The sequence below is a fragment of the Protomyctophum parallelum genome, assembly GCF_964188405.1.
Source record: "Protomyctophum parallelum genome assembly, chromosome: 2".
Classification (NCBI taxonomy): domain Eukaryota; kingdom Metazoa; phylum Chordata; class Actinopteri; order Myctophiformes; family Myctophidae; genus Protomyctophum; species Protomyctophum parallelum.
The window spans coordinates 57,494,358-57,513,624 of record NC_139699.1 but is presented as its reverse complement, the minus strand read 5'-3'; the positions used below and the strand labels follow the sequence as shown (position 1 = coordinate 57,513,624).

The following is a 19,267-nucleotide window of genomic DNA, read 5'->3' as shown; positions in this document are numbered from 1 at the left end:
GTGTTCCCTCCTCCGCGTCATCAGTGCCCATACCCGAAGGCGGGGGTTGGCGAAAGGGCCTTTCTGTGTGGAGTTTGCATGTTCTCCCCGTGTCCCCTAGGGTAGATACCCTCACAAAAAACATACAGTAATCCTGGTCTCTATAAACTGCCTCCCCCTGGCTAGCCGGGGCGCCTGATGGAGGGGAAAGGAACTGGTCGGAATAACGTGTTCCTTCCACGCGCTACGTCTAGCCAGGGAAACTCCCCCCTGCCAGTCTGAAAAGAAGCAGCTTGGACGCCTCATGCATAGGAGGAAGCATGATGTCAGTCCGCTGCCCCCCCCCCAGGTTGGCAGAGGAAGTGTATAGTGCCCAGGATTACATTAGATAATTGACACTGGGTGAAAAAATGGGTTGCAAAATCGTGGGATAAAACATTTATTAATTTTTAAAAAAATAAGAAAATGATGTGCTGTTTCTCTCTGTACTGGTCCAACGGTTCTTGAAGTCTCACGGAAAGCGACCCCGACCCAGAGTTTAGGTTGACCGCTCATCCCTGCGACATACTGTACAGTACTAGCCTCATGTCCAGGGGGTGTACAGTACAGTACAGTACAGTACATCAAGCCGCCTCGCGCTACAGAATGGGAAGATGTGCTCCTGCCCTGTGGGCCCCATGCGTGGCTCTGTAGTTTAACCCCTCTTTCTCTGCATGCATTTGGTTACAGCTGCTGACGGACCAAGGCCGTCTCTGCAGCCTTCTTTCTAAGGCTGTCGGCAGGGCTAACGCCGGGGTCATTCGCAGGTTGTCCCAGGTTGGGCCCCCAATCCCCCTAACCCCTCCAGGTTGTCCCAGGTTGGGCCCCCTAACCCCTCCTTGGGCCCCCAATCCCCCTAACCCCTCCAGGTTGTCCCAGGTTGGGCCCCCAATCCCCCTAACCCCTCCAGGTTGTCCCAGGTTGGGCCCCCAATCCCCCTAACCCCTCCAGGTTGTCCCAGGTTGGTCCCAGTGTCTCCTGCTCTTTAGTAAACGGTTGAGTCGGAATGCTAATTTCATCCAATCATGAAAGATCTCATACGTACGGTACATGGCACAGGATAAACATTGGAAGTGAATAAACTTCCAATATAAAATATGTTTAGTGTTTTCTCTAAAGAGCTGGAGAATACATCAGAATCAGAGCTTTAACATTTGAACAAAATGTAACAACATATCACTTGCACCACCTTTAATGTCCATGGGTAATGAAGAAAGTCCCATCGTACCCAGTTATACCTTTAAATGTCCATGAGTGAGGAATAAATAAAAAATCCCCCACCATGGGACCTTTGTCCCCTCGGACCATGGGACCTTTGTCCCCTCGGACCATGGGACCTTTGAAACCTGTGAGATCTCCTGTATATGTGATGTGAACAGTTCCCTGTATCTACTCTCCTGTGCGGTGTAAAGTAACTACTCAACTACTACTCTACTCAAGTACTGTACACTTTTCAGGATTTTTTTACTTCTACAATGTTCAATACTTTTATACCACTGCACTACTACATCTCAGAGGCAAATATTGTACTTTTTACTCCACCACAATTACTTCCAAACGTTGTGCTTTAACTCAAAGTAAATGTTGAATTCTGCACAGTAAAAACAACGCGAGTACTTTCTCCAGCACCACTCACAGGCCCCCTGCTTCCCTGTGTGGCGTCTGCTTGTCCTGTGTGGTTTATGGTGACGTGGAGTACCTCCCCTTGTCTCCCCTGCCCAGAATCTCATCTTCAGATATTATACTGTAGCAGCTAGAACTTGAGAGCAGTGTTGTTTTTGGCAGCACATTTTGATTTTTGTTTTAGTCAGGCCCTTAAATAGTTTTAATTTGGTTTCAGTCACATTTTAGTCATGTTTTAGTGTTGATTTTAGTAATCTGCCATTTTATTTTTTATTTTGGCAGGCCTTGATGCCATCATAATGGCTGATTTTACACTTGCCGATCTGCTATTTCAGAAAGTGTAAAATGACTTATACTGGATCTCTTGTCCACTAGTCCCCCCTTAACATTTTAGTCTAGTTTTTATTTGTTGGCGAAGTTATCAGTATATTTAGTCTTAGTTTTAGTCATCATAGCTTAGTTTTCATTTAGTTTCCATTTAGTTTTCGTCTTAGTTTTAGTCGACAAAATCAACACTGCTTGGGAGCAGTGGATTTCTTGACTTGGTTCAACTCCTTAGCTATTTCTAAAGTCCATCTCTGGTATTTCAACCCTGATCTTTGCAAAACTCTCCGTACTGCAGTTTGGTTTGAATACCGTGTACAATTAAATACATGGAATTCAGTCTCATATTCACAGTTTTACTTTTGACTCTGAGCCAGACCCCATGCAGAAGTCAAACTGAAACTACATTTATTTATTTTGATTTCTTGACCGTTTTACTCTTAAATGCCCTTCTGCTCTCATACCTGAATTTGCCCTCAGGGATGAGTACATGTTATCTTGTGTAAGTTATGCCCTATACTTACACACACAGAGCAATAGTGAAAATAGATGCTCTGCAAGCTAAAAACATGTCAAGATTACAGAAGGGCCATTTTGGGCTATTTCTGAATGTTGAAATTATTTGAATTTGGATAATGTCCAAAATAGGGACACCAGGTTGCAAGTGGTTAATTGCATTCACATGGCGTCCTATGTGCATGTAAGTGATTACCACAACATTTGTTTTGGTTCACTCAACATCTGGCGTATGTGCCGGATGTTGGCAACAAGGCAGGTGCGTGGACAGTGGGCCATGGGCCAGGGTTGAGAAGTATGTGCTACCACTGTGTGGGCCTCGAACAAGGCCCACATGTGAGCCTGGTATTGGTGTTGTCCTCCCACTGTAGCTGCTTACCAACAGCCCTTCCCCCTGTGCTCAGATCCTGGTGTATGAAGGGGAGATGGAGAGAGCCCAGGGCCAGCTGGAGGCAGAGATGCAGAACCTGGAGGAGGAGAAGAACCGCGTCATCGAGGAGGCGTTCATTAGAGCCGAGAGCGAGATGAAAGCCGTGCACGAGAACCTGGCAGGTGTGTGTGTGTGTGTGTGTGTGTGTGTGTGTGTGTGTGTGTGTGTGTGTGTTCCAGTGTTTTTGGCAGCAAATATTAGTTTTAGTCGTAGTCTCTTGAATAGTTGTCTCCACCAGGCCGAAGGCATGTGGGGAGAGTATGTTTTGCACTCCGTCCGTCCGTGTGTGTGTCCGTGTGTGTGTGTGTCCGTGTGTGTGTCCGTGAACAGCTAATCTCGGCCACCGTTAACCCGGTCGATGCCATATTTTGCACACACACTCCCTGGATGCCAACGATGAACCTCTGCCCCAAACTTTCCAGAACGGCCTGTTATAGCGCCACCAGGAGGCCGCTTTGTGCAAAACAAGTTTTTGCACAGTACACCTACAGATTTTGTCCAAACATCACGCAAATTGGTACACAGTCTCTCTAGAGCCATTCAACGAAACGTGTCTTTCAGATTTATCAGACTCCATCCTGATTGGTTAAGATTGCCTTCCAAAGTTCACAGGAGTGCTCAGTTTCAAACGAAATGCTGCAAATCATGAACACATCGCGTGATTTCCGTCAAATTGTGCACCCACATTCCCACTAGGCCGAGGACGAAATGCCACATGAACAATTTCAACTCAGCCTCAAGGTGGCGCTATAACTGGCCAAAAAGTGTTTTTACCTCTAACTGCACGGATCTGTGGATAACCTGGTGGAGACCTGTGCCCGGAAGGGCACTTTTTCTAGTTTTCATTTAGTTTTAGGAATGTCTTAGTGTTTGTCTAGTTTTAGTCGACTAAACATAAGATTTTAGTCGACTAAATTGATTTAGTCGTACAAAATGTATTTAGGCGGGCCTTGATGCCGTAGTAATGACTTGCTGAAAATAGCTGATCTACGTACAAGCCCACACTGCGACGTGTTGTGAGCTTGTAGATCTGCTATTTTCAGCATGCAACTAATTGTAAAATGACTTATACTGGATCTCGTGTCCACTAGTCCACTAACATTTTAGTCTAGTTTTTAGCTGTTGACGAAATTGTCAGTATATTTAGTCTTAGTTTTAGTCATCATGGCTTAGTTTTCATTTAGTTTTCATGTAGTTTTCGTCAGTGAAAAAAGGCAGTCGACGCACATTTTTCATCTTAGTTTTAGTCGACGGAAACAACACTAGTGTGTTCATGTATTAGTTTTAGTCGACGGAAACAACACTAGTGTGTTCATGTATTAGTTTTAGTCGACGGAAACAACACTAGTGTGTTCATGTATTAGTTTTAGTCGACGGAAACAACACTAGTGTGTTCATGTATTAGTTTTAGTCGACGGAAACAACACTAGTGTGTTCATGTATTAGTTTTAGTCGACGGAAACAACACTAGTGTGTTCATGTATTAGTTTTAGTCGACGGAAACAACACTAGTGTGTTCATGTATTAGTTTTAGTCGACGGAAACAACACTAGTGTGTTCATGTATTAGTTTTAGTCGACGGAAACAACACTAGTGTGTTCATGTATTTGTGTTTTCTATGGGTGTATGTTTTCTATGTGACAAGCTTGTCACAGTGCATGGTGTTCTGTGAAATGGTACAGCACTGAGCAATGGCATTATTAAAGCTACATTGTATGACATTTCTGATGTCACAAGGACTTAATAATTTGGGGAGGGAAGGCTAAATCCTAATACAAAACTAAAATGTGGCTAAAACCAAGTGAAAACTATTCAAGAGACTTATGACTAAAACTAAAATAGAAATGTGCAGCCAAAATCAACACTAGAATGAAAGTGCACTTTCACGCTGATCACTAATCAGTGGCAGTGTGATATTTTTTTTTCCCCGTGGTTGTCGCTCACCGAACATAACAAGCTCACAACACGTTTCAGAGCGACGTGTCGTGAGCCTGTAAATGTTATTTTTGGTACTGTACGTGACACTGATTTGTATCTGAGCCCTATGCAGTGCTGCGGCAACAACCTCTGTGTGCCTTTGCAGGCGTTCGCATGAACCTGCTGACTTTGCAGCCTGCCCTCCGCACGCTGACCTGTGACTACAACTGTCTGAAGAGACAAGTGCAGGACTTCCCTTTCATGCTGGACAAAGCTATAACCGAGGCCAAACAAGAGGTGAGTCACACAACAGTCCTGATGCATTGTTTTCTCAGATACGGATCCAACCGATACATTGAAGAGCTGGGTTCTGACTCTCTTTAAAGGGCCACTTCGCCCCTTTTGCCACCAGATCTTATTTTAATGATGTTTGGCGGACAAGAAACACTTTCCTGGGGTTTTTACGTGGGTAATATACAAATAAAACTTCAAATTTGTTATATGAGTCATACAATTGGCCTAGTCATCACGACAAAGCAACGTATAATATCAGGTTGTCTGCTCAAGGGTAGGATGTATAGAGTCGGTTAAAGCATCCTGGTTAAGTTCTAATCGGGACAGCACAGCAGCGGGTTCTAACCTAGGCAGCCAGCACTAGTGCGAGCTATTTTTATATAGGCCTAGAGTATTTTAACCCATTCTGACCGGGCACCCATTTTGGTGTTGGCATCATGTTATGCTTTAGCTATTGAAAAATAGCAGATCTACAAGCTCATATCGCGCCACCGAGTGGCGCGATACGAGCTTGTAGGTCTGCTATTTTTGAAAAATCGAAGAGCGACTGACATTTCTAGAATCTGATCTCAAGACAGAATGGGTTCATCAGACCAGTGTGTGTCCGGCGGAAACCTCGTATGAATCTGATCTCAAATCCTCAAAAATTGCTTTTGCCGCCGTGCCAGCAGGGGACAAGGTGTACCTCTTTGGTGGGCTCTATGACGGGAAGAGCCACGACGTGGATCAGATCCATGTGCACGTCTTCGACTCTGTGTCCTCGCGCTGGACGAAGTTGCCTCCGGTGACGAGTGGAAAGGGGGAAGGACGTCCCCTTGGGGTCCCCCCTGCGTCCTGGCGCCACACAGCCGTTCTGATTGAACATAGCGTCTATGTCTGGGGAGGTGCGGTGAACTACAAGATAATATAGGATGCCTATACACGGGGGACCTACACGGGGGACTTCTGTTACAATGACGTTCTTTATGCATTTGACGTCGACGGCCACAGATGGTCGAAGCACAACATTTCTGGGACTGTTCCGGGGGCAAGGTTCAGCCACTCGGCCTGTGTATCTGGGAAGGTCATGTTTATCTATGGAGGATGGAACGTGCTCACCGGATCATACACTAAATGGCATCTACAAGCTGGTCACCGTCACAATGGTCTGGTCTTTAATTAACACCAGAGGAACTCCACCACCTCCCGTTTCGATATTCCACTCTGCCACCATCATCGGGACAAAGATGTTTGTATTCGGGGGCTACGGAGGGGATGAGGACCACGACAACATCAGTGTGCTTGACATGGAGACCGACCACTGGCTGAGCACGCCTTCTTCCTCACAGCTTCCAGAGAGACGCTGTCTTCATTCAGCCTTTGCTTATGACGGAGAGCTGTACATATTGGGTGGTTACAGCTTTGGTCTGAGAAGCTACTTCAGCGATCTGTGGAAATTAAACTGCAAGACATTCTCCTGGACGAAGGTTCAGCCCAAGGGGAAAGTTCCCGATGGGTTATTGTGGTGTTGCCTTGAAGGGAGATCGTGTATTCGTCTTCGGAGGATATGACACGACCAACACTCGACCCATCTTACAGATCTTGGACCTGAATCCTAGTATGAAGACATTATGCAAGTTGGCAGTTCTTCAATACGGTCTGGAGCAGTCAGGACTCCCACACAACCTCAGGTGGGAACTGGCAGCAATGACAACACCAACAACAGAAGAAATAATAATAATACAAAAAACAAACGTAAAAGAAAACGGAGAGCCCTCTAAAACAGTGTGTTCAGCTGTTTTACATTTCCTGGCCCCACCTCTGATCACCAGGTGGGGCCAACGTCTAATTTGTGCATATTCGTATATATTACAAATATATTTTTGGGGGTCCTTGACATGAAAATGTTTGAGAACAACTGACATTTGTAGAATCGTCGTCAAGTCGAAACGGGTTAATATACTGTACACGGTAAAATCCTTAGTGTTCATTTAACTCATTTTACTGTGTAGATGACACAGTACAGTAGAGCTACCTTCTAGGACTCTAGGCTAGACGGACCATTTACAGCTGGTCACTCCGCTGCTCTTTGTTTCCCATCTCTCTCCACTGTGACAATCAGAAAACGAACAAAACAAAACAAAAGTCCTGCCATCTGGCTGTATATATACATGTGTGTGTGTGTGTGTGTGTGTGTGTGTGTGTGTGTGTGTGTGTACTGATGTTCTGCATCTTCTCAGATCTGTCAGGTGATCAGCGAGGTGAGCAGCACCAACCAGGAGCTGCTGTGTAAATACAAGAGGGAGATGAACCTGAGGAAGAAATGCCACAACGAGCTGGTACGCCTCAAAGGTAAGAGACATGGCAGCTTTATGGCAGCTTTACTGGGGTCCCCGGGACCCCTAGGGGTCCTCGAGGGAGTTCCAGGGGGTCCCCAGCCAAATGATAGTTATAGCTACCAAATGGACCCTTATGGGTCTGTAACTCGGAGTGTAAAAATTGAACACATTTGTACACTCTCAGAGTTAAATTAACATTGATTTTACAATATAAATTGGGGGTCCCAGAGATATAAATGCCATTAAATAGGGCACTGGCCAGCCGGGGTGCCTGATGGAGGGGAAAGGAACTGGTTGGAATAACGTGTTCCTTCCACGCACTACGTCCAACCAGGGAAACTCCCCCCTGTCAGGTGTAAAGGAGCAACTTGGACACTCAGGCATGAAGGAAGCATGAGTTCATGTCCGTTGCTCTCCCCATGTCCCCCATATATGGGGACTAGGTTGGCGAAGGGTGTGTAGAGCCCAGGATCACATTAGATAATTGACACAGGGGTGAAAAATGGGTTACAAAATTGTGGGATAAAATATATATAAAACAATATATATAGGGCACCGTAGTCTAATTCAGGTCAAACCGGGGGCCCTTGAAATGAAAATGGTTGAAAATCACTGCTGGAGCCGTAAAAGTCTTCTCTTATGGGGGTCCCTGCATACATTTTCAAATGGGGGCTAATGAGTATCATTTTGGGGGTCCTTGACATGAAAAGGTTTGGGAACCACTGGTTTACTGTACCTCTCTGACAACGGGAGGCTTTTCTGTTTGACGACACGTGGTGAACTCCTGTGCTCCATTTCCCAGGTAACATCAGGGTGTTCTGTCGCGTGCGGCCCGTGTGCCCACAGGACCAGGAATCCGCCGATGCCAAAAACATGGTCAGCTTTGACTCCGAGGACGACGCTGTGCTCTACCTCTCAAACAAGGGCAAACTAATGACCTTTGATCTCGACAAAGTCTTCTCACCTCAGGCTACACAGGAAGAGGTCAGTCACGTGTAACACCTTCCTGACATACTCATCATGATCTGGGTCATGTTCACCCTGAGCGCACAGTTCAGAGTTCTCCGCCCTGTCAATTAGAAAACGTAGGCTTACGGTTTTGGCGGGGCTGCTAGACTATCTACGGTTACTGTGTTTCTGGCGGGCTTCGTGTTAAGTGAGTGTAAAATGTAATAATGGTTTATACTGTAGATACTCGTTGAATATAATACATCTTTTGTAGCATCCTTCATCCACAGAACAGAGATCACAGTGCTTCACATAGAGATTAGAGAATGCATGAAAATGGCACAAAACCTTAAAAGGAAGTTGGAACATTCAAAGTATTAAAAAAAAAGAGGCTACAATAAGTGATGTACAAGCTAGAAACGTGTCGCGAGTGTGGAAAGTAATTTCGTGACTTCGTAACACTTAATGTACGGAAAAACATAGAAAGTTGAAATATGGAGATAACAATGTTTCCGCTCGGTTTGTTCCACGTGTCCATGTTCCACCAGGTGTTCCAGGAGGTGCAATCGTTGGTGACTTCCTGCATCGATGGCTTTAATGTGTGCATCTTTGCCTATGGTCAGACCGGCTCAGGAAAGACCTACACCATGGAGGTAAGCTGTACGCTCACATTGTAGTTTAAACACCATGGAGGTAAGCTGTACGCTCACATTGTAGTTTAAACACCATGGAGGTAAGCTGTACGCTCACATTGTAGTTTAAACACCATGGAGGTAAGCTGTACGCTCACATTGTAGTTTAAACACCATGGAGGTAAGCTGTACGCTCACATTGTAGTTTAAACACCATGGAGGTAAGCTGTACGCTCACATTGTAGTTTAAACACCATGGAGGTAAGCTGTACGCTCACATTGTAGTTTAAACACCATGGAGGTAAGCTGTACGCTCACATTGTAGTTTAAACACCATGGAGGTAAGCTGTACGCTCACATTGTAGTTTAAACACCATTGAGGTAAGCTGTACGCTCACATTGTAGTTTAAACACCATGGAGGTAAGCTGTACGCTCGCGTTCCAGTTCAGTCAGGACAACTCAAGAATGGATGGAATATATATTTATTGAATATAAGATGAGCAATATGTTTTTTATGGTTTGGCGATGTATTGGATCTGCTTTTTAGGTACTCAGATCAAGCGCATCAGTCCCGTCCATAGGGACTCCGTACCTAAACATTAGATCCAAAACGACAGGTGGTAGCTGGGGTGGAGGAGGGTGCGCAGCAAGGTTTGCATACGGCAGCGCACTGATACAGCAGCAGCAAGCACGGAAGCAGGAGGAGGAGTGCAAACCCTTCTAGTTTAAGTAGCCGCTATGAAGATGGAGTGAGTCTGTGATTGGCTGAGTGAATCATGTGGATGAGAGCGTGATGCTGAGGTGGCCCAATAACGGGCCGGCAGCGACGGCGCTGAGGTTTCCTGACTGAACTTGCTCTCCGCATGTCTACGACAGGCACTAAAAAAAAGGGCACCTTGTGCAGCGCATTTTGGTGCGGGAACCCATTTTGGTGCTTTAGCTATTGAAAAATAGCAGATCTACAAGCTCATAGCGCGCCACCGAGTGGCGCGCTACGAGCTTGTAGGTCTGCTATTTTCTTTTTAATCGAAGAACCACTGACATAGAAACATAGCTTTAGATTGTGGGGGGCCTAAATAATATAGTAGAAGTGTTTTTTTTATCAAAATTTGATCAATGTCACCATGGTGTCTGTGCACGCCACTGGTGACAGGCCTACTGGGGAAATGCAATTAGAAAATGAAACGCATGAGCGGCGACGCCTGCTGTCTGACTCATGTCTGAGGACACGTGCCATGTTAACACCCCCCCCTCCCCCCATTCCTCCAGGGCGTGGCCGCGGACCCTGGCATCAACCAGAGGGCTCTCCGCCTGCTCTTCTCCGAGGTGACTGAGAAAACGCCCGACTGGGACTACAAGATCACAGTCAGCATGGTGGAAATATACAACGAGACCTTGCGGTGAGAGAGAGAGAGAGAGAGAACGCCTGCTGTTTCTGGCATCCATTCATGGTCTGTTAATAATGTGAAATGACCGTCTGATGTGCGTCAAGGTCATCCTGCTGCGCTCATAGTTGAAACATTATGAAATTGGCAAGGAAACGCATTGCGTGTGTTGGGGGGGGGGGGGGGGGATTTTCCTGTGAACAGACGGATTATACTAAACATCCACGGTCATCTGTTGAGTACAAAGTATATCTTTTCCCTCTGTCATGTTGCATAACCTCTGAACATCTGCGTAAGCTTTAGTTCCAGCCAAGGAGGTTTGCGACAGAACGATCTGAGAGGGGACCTTATGGGTCCATTATTATGATCTCAGGGTTAAATTAACTCTCCGGATTTAACAGTCCAACACGTGTGTCGGCATGTTCTGTTGATGGATTTGACAGTATAACAGTCCTGATATAAATTCTGCGAGTCAGACCAGTGTTTATTTTGTCGACTAAAAATGTTCGTCAACTACCTTTTTCCACCGACGAAAACTAAATGGAAACTAAACAAACAGCGCGACGCGTTGTGAACTTGTAGATTTGTGTAAAAAGTGTAAAGTGTAAAAACAGTCATTACGACGCCATCAAGGCCTGCCAACATTTCTGTCGACTAAATCAACTGTAGATTTTAGTCGTCTTAAGTCTTATGATATTTAGTCGACTAAAACTAAACTAACACTAAAACATTAAAACATTTGTGACTAAAATGTGACTAAAACTAAAATCAAAACTTGCTGCCAAAAACAACACTGAGTCAGACTTGGGGACAATGTGGATGGATATAAAATGACTGAATTCAAGGTTAAATGAGAATACTATGGGGTGGGCAGTTGCCATCCCCCAAATGACACCCCTGGTCAAACATCAAACCTTTACTGATGGGCTGTTTTGAACTTTGGACGAGCACCTGACTCACCAGTCTTTCTTAATGATGTTCTTCCTAATGTGCGTTTTGTTGTGTGTCCAACAGGAACCTGTTGGGGGACAACCCCAGTGACAAGCTGGACATCAAGATGAACCCAGACGGCAGCGGTCAGCTCTACGTCCCGGGACTGAGCCAGTTCATTGTTCAGAGTCCAGAGGACATCAACAGGGTACGTTCACATGTTATGATGTTCGCCACGTCGACTAAAGACAAGTTTGACATCATAATTGAGCTGAAGTTCCACTGAACAGTCTCTTGGAAAAGATGTCAGGAAATGGGGAAACCATTCTGAGCCTTCAGTCACATCGTAAAAATGAGTCCTTTTTTTTGCATCTGGATTTTGTCTCTGCCAGAATGAAAAGGGCTCCATCTGCAGGATGTGAGAGGTCACTGAGCCATTTGTTAAGCATGGAAATGAATGAGCATGACCGTGTCCTACTCACTCAACAGTACACACTCTGATTAATGAAATAACAGACTTCCGATTTAAATTAAAATAATAAATGCCAATCGCAAATCCATTTTAGATATGGGCTGCAGGATTCTTAAGCATGGGTATACTATTAAACACAATCGGCGCCGGGATTCTTTCAAAATAGAAGCTCGGGGGTGCCAGGAAGATATGGTCGCTTTTACTCTGTAAAAAAAAAAAAAGTATATCCATCTGATCAAAACCACGTAGAGCGCCCTAGATTATAGGAGATACGAGGGATTCTTTCTGCAGCGGTAAACAGGGAAGTGACCGCCCCGGGACCGCGGAGCGAAGAGTATGGTGGCCTTGGAGGCCAACTCAAAAAGAAAGAAATTCTGAATATTCTTCTCTCGTTTGATAATGTAAAATGCGCTAAGCACCCCGTCGGGTTGGATTGCTTATGACGTGCCGACACGTCGTAACACGTCAAGCCCAAATTATACTTTGTTGTGGTGTTGACTGAAAAAACAACAACACATTTTTCAGTTCAGATCAGAGCAACACATTTGTATGACAAAGTATAAATTAGGCATTATTCTGTATATCTCACTGAGAATTCTACTTAGTTAGCTCGCATGTTTGCCTGACATCCTCCTAGGTTCTTTGAGGCACTTAACGTTTCAACTCGACTTTCACGTCGCTCTGGATATAACCCATTCTGACCGGGCACCCATTTTGGTGTCAGCATCATGTTATGCTTTAGCTATTGAAAAATAGCAGATCTACAAGCTCATATCGCGCCACCGAGTGGCGCGATACGAGCTTGTAGGTCTGCTATTTTTGAAAAATCGAAGAGCGACTGACATTTTTAGAATCTGATCTCAGGTCAGAATGGGTTCATCAGACCAGTGTGTGTCCGGCGGAAACCTCGTATGAATCTGATCTCAGGTCAGAATGGATATAAGGGCGTCTGCGAAATATATATAAGTAAATGTAAATGTGCAGAGCCTTCTTGCTTTGCCTGGGAAAGCGGTGTTGGTAGCAGCTTGGACGGTCTCTCTAGCTGACATCTACAGGTCATTTTAACAGAAAGATTATTCAAATGGTGTTTATCTATTGTGAGCATGGCTGTATTGAATTATCGTAGTTTGTGTAAATACTTCCATCTCATGTGCTGTCCCTCAGAAAGATTTTTTACTATTATCCTATTATTTTTGTACCATTACTTACTGCTAATTTGTTTCTTTTTACATTAGTCAGACTTTCTATAATTCTTAAATAATAGTCAAATTGAAATAGTAAGAGACTGTATAATAAATAATAGACACATTCATGTACAATTAATTAATTCTAAAAGTAAAATGACATGAACCATAATACATTTAATACAAGCACAAATGGCTAAAAGTGCTGCGTGTACCAGCGGGAAGGAGGAATGTGCCCAAGCAGTGCTGTTGCGTTCCAACGCAACGCTGGAATGCGCCCAAGCAGGGATTTGTTTCTATGCGTCCGATTACCAATTGTCCACCAATGAGGCTCATTGTTCTCAAGTAGGTTTATGCCTGCATAGGTTTGCATTTGTAATGCGCGTTTCTGTTTTTGTTTTGTGTAATGATGAATTGAGCATTAACGGTCAGCCATTGAACAAAAGCCTGCCCTTTTGGCCCTGACCTCTTGTTGCAGGTGTTCGAACTGGGTCACATGAACAGGGCCACGGCCTGCACCAACCTCAATGAACACAGCTCTCGCTCACACGCTCTCCTCATCATCACCGTGGCTGGCTTCAACTCATCCACTGGACACCGCACACAAGGTATATGTACAGCTCATCCACTGGACAGACACAAGGTATATGTACAACTCATCCACTGGACAGACAGGCACACAAGGTATATGTACAGCTCATCCACTGGACAGACAGGCACACAAGGTATATGTACAGCTCATCCACTGGACAGACAGGCACACAAGGTATATGTACAGCTCATCCACTGGACAGACACAAGGTATATGTACAACTCATCCACTGGACAGACAGGCACACAAGGTATATGTACAGCTCATCCACTGGACAGACAGGCACACAAGGTATATGTACAGCTCATCCACTGGACAGACAGGCACACAAGGTATATGTACAGCTCATCCACTGGACAGACACCGCACACAAGGTATATGTGCAACTCATCCACTGGACAGACAGGCACACACTGTATATGTACAGCTCATCCACTGGACAGACACTGCACACAAGGTATATGTACAACTCATCCACTGGACAGACACAAGGTATATGTACAGCTCATCCACTGGACAGACAGGCACACAAGGTATATGTACAACTCATCCACTGGACAGACAGGCACACAAGGTATATGTACAGCTCATCCACTGGACAGACACCGCACACAAGGTATATGTACAACTCATCCACTGGACAGACACAAGGTATATGTACAACTCATCCACTGGACAGACACAAGGTATATGTACAGCTCATCCACTGGACAGACACAAGGTATATGTACAACTCATCCACTGGACAGACACAAGGTATATGTACAGCTCATCCACTGGACAGACACAAGGTATATGTACAGCTCATCCACTGGACAGACACAAGGTATATGTACAGCTCATCCACTGGACAGACACCGCACACAAGGTATATGTACAGCTCATCCACTGGACAGACATACCAAGGTATATGTGAGATTTATAGATGTTGGGGCATAAATAATATATTAGAAGCTTTTTATCAATAATTGATCAATGTCACCATGGTCCATGTACTGTACAGTGTACACTGTACAAGAAATGTGCAATGTGCCCTTTTTTTTTTCTTCAAAAGGTCACATTGCTGTCCAGAGGGGAAAGGGCAGGGGGTGCTCTAGCACCCCCTAGTGTCTATCTGTGCACGCCACTGGACAACACAATACTGTTGATTGCATTCATTCGTTCATTCATTATGAATGTCTCTAGGTTGCTAGGCGACAGATAGAAACCGGAAGTGAAAACACAGCCTGCTTCACCTCAATGTAAAGAGATTTACAAAAAGACATTTATCTTCCCAGATTGCGTTTTTTGGTCCAAACAAGCTTTATTAAACGGCCCATAACTAAAGAACCGATGATCGCGGTTACAAAATGTATTTTCCGGGTGAAAGAAAAGACGATCTCGGGTCCCGTTTGGACTTCAAAATAAGGGTTTTCACCGAAATACACTGGTGGTGGCGGAAGAATTAATGATAGTTTAGTTTAGTTTTAGTTTAGTTTATTTCGATCAATTCAACAGTGTAACATAAATCATTACATTAAATATTCACACTCTCTTATAGGTGATGGAAAAGGCATAGGCCGAAGCTCAAAGCTTATTAATGCCTATCCTTTGTACATTGTCATTTTTCTCTAACATATTTTAAACAACATTAGTATTATTATTCAGTATTCATTTTAATTTCGACGTCGGTGCCTTAACCCATTTTGGCCGGAACCCTTTTTGGTGTTTTAACTAAGCATTATGTTATACTTTAGCTGTTGAAAAATAGCAGATCTACAAGCTCATAGCGCGCCACCGAGTGGCGCGCTACGAACTTGTAGGTCTGCTATTTTAGAAAAATCGTAAAAATGCGGCAACACATCTTTAAATATATATTCTTTCAGAGCGAACTTTTTTCTTTTTTTTTTTGACCTCATGCCTAAATGGGTTAACCCATTTGGCGGCGGGAACCCATTTTGGTTTTAGCATCACGTCGTGCTTTAGCTATCGAAAAACAGCAGATCTACAAGCTCATAGCGCGCCACCGAGTGGCGCGCTACGAGCTTGTAGGTCTGCTATTTTTTGAAAAATCGAAGAACCGCCGACACAGAAACATAGCTTTTTCAGAAAACTGTCAGGACTTCGAAGAGGATTTAGAATCTGATCTCAGGTCAGAAATGGGGTTAAACGGGGGTTAGACTAAAAATTGTCCCCCGACGTGTGCGTTTTTTTTGTGTGTCGCTCGCTTTTTTGCAGGAAAGCTGAACCTGGTGGACCTGGCCGGCTCGGAGCGGATCGCCAAGTCGGGGGCGGAGGGCAGCCGCCTGCGCGAGGCCCAGTGCATCAACAAGTCCCTGTCGGCGCTGGGGGACGTGATCCACGCGCTGCGCAGCAGACACTCCCACGTGCCCTTCAGGAACTCCCGGCTCACCTACCTGCTGCAGGACTCGCTGAGCGGAGACAGCAAGACGCTGATGATGGTGCAGGTGAGGAGGGGTCAAAGGTCAAAGAAACAGCAGCACGATGTTGTAAAGCACTGGGACGTTCCATATACTCACTGGGAAAACCAGAGGTTTGATTAATAAGACGAGGAAGATAAGGTCCGCACACTGGATGATGGTCCAAAACTTTAACCCATTCTGACCTGAGATCAGATTCTATAAAAATGTCTGTTTGAAAATGACAGTTTTCTGAAAAAGCTGTGTTTTTATGTCAGTCGTTCTTCGACTTAAAAAAAAAATAGCAGATCTACAAGCTCATAGCGCGCCACCGAGTGGCGCGCTATGAGCTTGTAGATCTGCTATTTTTTAAATGGCTAAAGCGTAACGTAATGCTAACACCAAAAGGGGTTCCCACCTAAAATGCGTTATACGTTTATTTAACCCATTTAGACCTGAGGACGATTCTATAAAATGTCTTCTGAATCATGGCCGTTTTCTGAAAAAAAACCCATGTTTCTATATCGGTGGTTTTCAAACTATTTCATGTCAAGGACCCTGAAAAAATATATGTATTTGGCCCGCCGACACCCATCTGAAAATATGTTGTTCCAGCGACCTCCCAGAAGCAAAGATTTGAGTTAAAAACGTTTGCTCTGAAAGAGAATATATTCAAAGAATTTGCGCCACATTGTCACGATTTTTCAAAAATAGCAGACCTACAAGCTCATAGTGTGGCACTGAGTGCCGCACTATGAGCTGCTATTTTTCAACGGCTAAAGCATAACATAATGCTTAAAACACCAAAAGGGGTTAATGTTTCCTTTACTCCATGGAAGTGACGTTGCGAGCCTCTCGGCTCTTCATCAGACAGGGGGAATCAACATTAGTTGTTGATGGATACATTAGCTCACTGGTATTGCACACATTTGAAAGAGAATGGGATCTCTCAGTCATGTCCTTCTGCCAATGAGGCTGGTTGAGGTGACGGATTTCGCTCAAATCTGAAACTAGTGGTAGAGTGCATGCCAGCACTATGCACCTGTCAAGACATGCAATTTCCACATTGCGTTTGTCAAATGGCTGTAAATTGGGTCTCCAAAGTCTCACAGTACTGGTCTATATGCACATGGTCATGAAACGTTTGACTGATAAAAAGATGTCATGAAATGTATATAATATATTTTGGTATAAGCAGAGAAACCGAGCAGCAGTATACAGTAAATACAGAGTATATTACACAGCTAGACTATATATAGAAGATAAAACATTTAGCCCCACAAATGGATGATTGTTCTCGCTCCGCCTCTCCTGTGCTGTAGGTATCTCCTCTGGTCAGTAACATGAGTGAGTCGGTGTGCTCGCTGAAGTTCGCCCAGCGCGTACGCACCATCGAGCTGGGCTCCTCCACCTCCAACGTATCCTACAGGAGACAGGAGAACTCCTCCACCTCCTCCTCTCCGACACACGACAGCGTGGAGGTAACGCACACACACACACACACACACACACACACACACACACACACACACACACACACACACACACACACACACACACACACAGCTTGTATACAGACACCTGTATAGCAGCAATTCCATGCAGAAATGAATCATTGCTGGACCATGGTGGGTAGGTGGTGGGGAGTCTTTCTGCATGACCATAGATAAGCTTCCTAGCAGCTTGCACGCGCACGCACGCACGTACAAACATCAAATGATGAAATCAGACCATGCAGAGCTGTGTCGACCATCGTGAAAGGTTAATTTCATTTTAACATTTTTATAATGTCAAATATAGACATGTCTTTTTAGTGATTCGTTGACACGACATTGTCAGTTGAAACGGTTATGTGTTTATAGCAATTAGCTGTATTTGTTTGCTTTGCCCCTTTTCAAGTAAGTAATCACCGTATATGTGTGTGTGTGTGTGTGTGGTGGGGGGGGGGGGAACATACTGCGAGTGGAACATGTTGCTTACCTATATGGGGCGGTGGTGGCTCAGGGGTAGAGTGGCTCGCAAGGTTGCCAGTTCGATCCCTGTGGGCTCCCCCAGAGTTGGTGTCGAAGTGTCCTTGAGCAAGACACTGAACCCCTAATTGCTCCTGATGTGCTGTTTGGTGCCTAGCATGGTTTCCGCCGCCATTGGCATGTGTGTGTGTGTGTGTGTGAATGCAAAGCGCCTTGGAGAAAGGCGCTATATATAAATGCACCATTTACCTCTAACCTCTTTCAGCTGGACAGCCCCCCGGTGACCCCCGTGCCCTTGCCCATCTCCCGCGCCAGCAGCGCCGGCTCCACCCTGTCCTCCACCTCCAGGACCCCCAGCACCCGCAGGAGGTCTCAGTCACAGCTTTCTACAGGTACACACATTATGACAGGTCTCAGTCACAGCTTTCTACAGGTACACACATTATGACAGGTCTCAGTCACAGCTTTCTACAGGTACACACATTATTACAGGTCTCAGTCACAGCTTTCTACAGGTACACACATTATGACAGGTCTCAGTCACAGCTTTCTACAGGTACACACATTATGACAGGTCTCAGTCACAGCTTTCTACAGGTACACACATTATTACAGGTCTCAGTCACAGCTTTCTACAGGTACACACATTATGACAGGTCACAGTCACAGCTTTCTACAGGTACACACATTATGACAGGTCACAGTCACAGCTTTCTACAGGTACACACATTATGACAGGTCTCAGTCACAGCTTTCTACAGGTACACACATTATTACAGGTCTCAGTCACAGCTTTCTACAGGTACACACATTATGACAGGTCTCAGTCACAGCTTTCTACAGGTACACACATTATTACAGGTCTCAGTCACAGCTTTCTACAGGTACACACATTATGACAGGTCACAGTCACAGCTTTCTACAGGTACACACATTATGACAGGTCACAGTCACAGCTTTCTACAGGTACACACATTATGACAGGTCTCAGTCACAGCTTTCTACAGGTACACACATTATTACAGGTCTCAGTCACAGCTTTCTACAGGTACACACATTATTACAGGTCTCAGTCACAGCTTTCTACAGGTACACACATTATGACAGGTCACAGTCACAGCTTTCTACAGGTACACACATTATGACAGGTCACAGTCACAGCTTTCTACAGGTACACACATTATTACAGGTCACAGTCACAGCTTTCTACAGGTACACACATTATTACAGGTCTCAGTCACAGCTTTCTACAGGTACACACATTATGACAGGTCTCAGTCACAGCTTTCTACAGGTACACACATTATGACAGGT

The 19,267-nt window shown here is 44.9% G+C and overlaps 1 protein-coding gene across 1 annotated transcript in view; it reads left to right on the top strand.

Annotated features, from left to right (window-relative positions):
• LOC310877017 (kinesin-like protein KIFC3) overlaps positions 1 to 19,267 on the top strand; it is a gene marked incomplete at its 5' end in the record, with an annotated part of 40,645 nt that overhangs the window by 17,825 nt on the left and 3,553 nt on the right. The window contains 11 exons of the mRNA XM_083790663.1: positions 2,886 to 3,033; positions 4,995 to 5,125; positions 7,342 to 7,453; positions 8,243 to 8,424; positions 8,937 to 9,041; positions 10,291 to 10,421; positions 11,421 to 11,544; positions 13,471 to 13,600; positions 15,802 to 16,031; positions 17,306 to 17,464; positions 18,219 to 18,345. Coding sequence (XP_083646789.1) covers positions 2,886 to 3,033; positions 4,995 to 5,125; positions 7,342 to 7,453; positions 8,243 to 8,424; positions 8,937 to 9,041; positions 10,291 to 10,421; positions 11,421 to 11,544; positions 13,471 to 13,600; positions 15,802 to 16,031; positions 17,306 to 17,464; positions 18,219 to 18,345 — 1,579 coding nt within the window. The remainder of the gene's footprint in view (positions 1 to 2,885; positions 3,034 to 4,994; positions 5,126 to 7,341; positions 7,454 to 8,242; positions 8,425 to 8,936; positions 9,042 to 10,290; positions 10,422 to 11,420; positions 11,545 to 13,470; positions 13,601 to 15,801; positions 16,032 to 17,305; positions 17,465 to 18,218; positions 18,346 to 19,267) is intronic.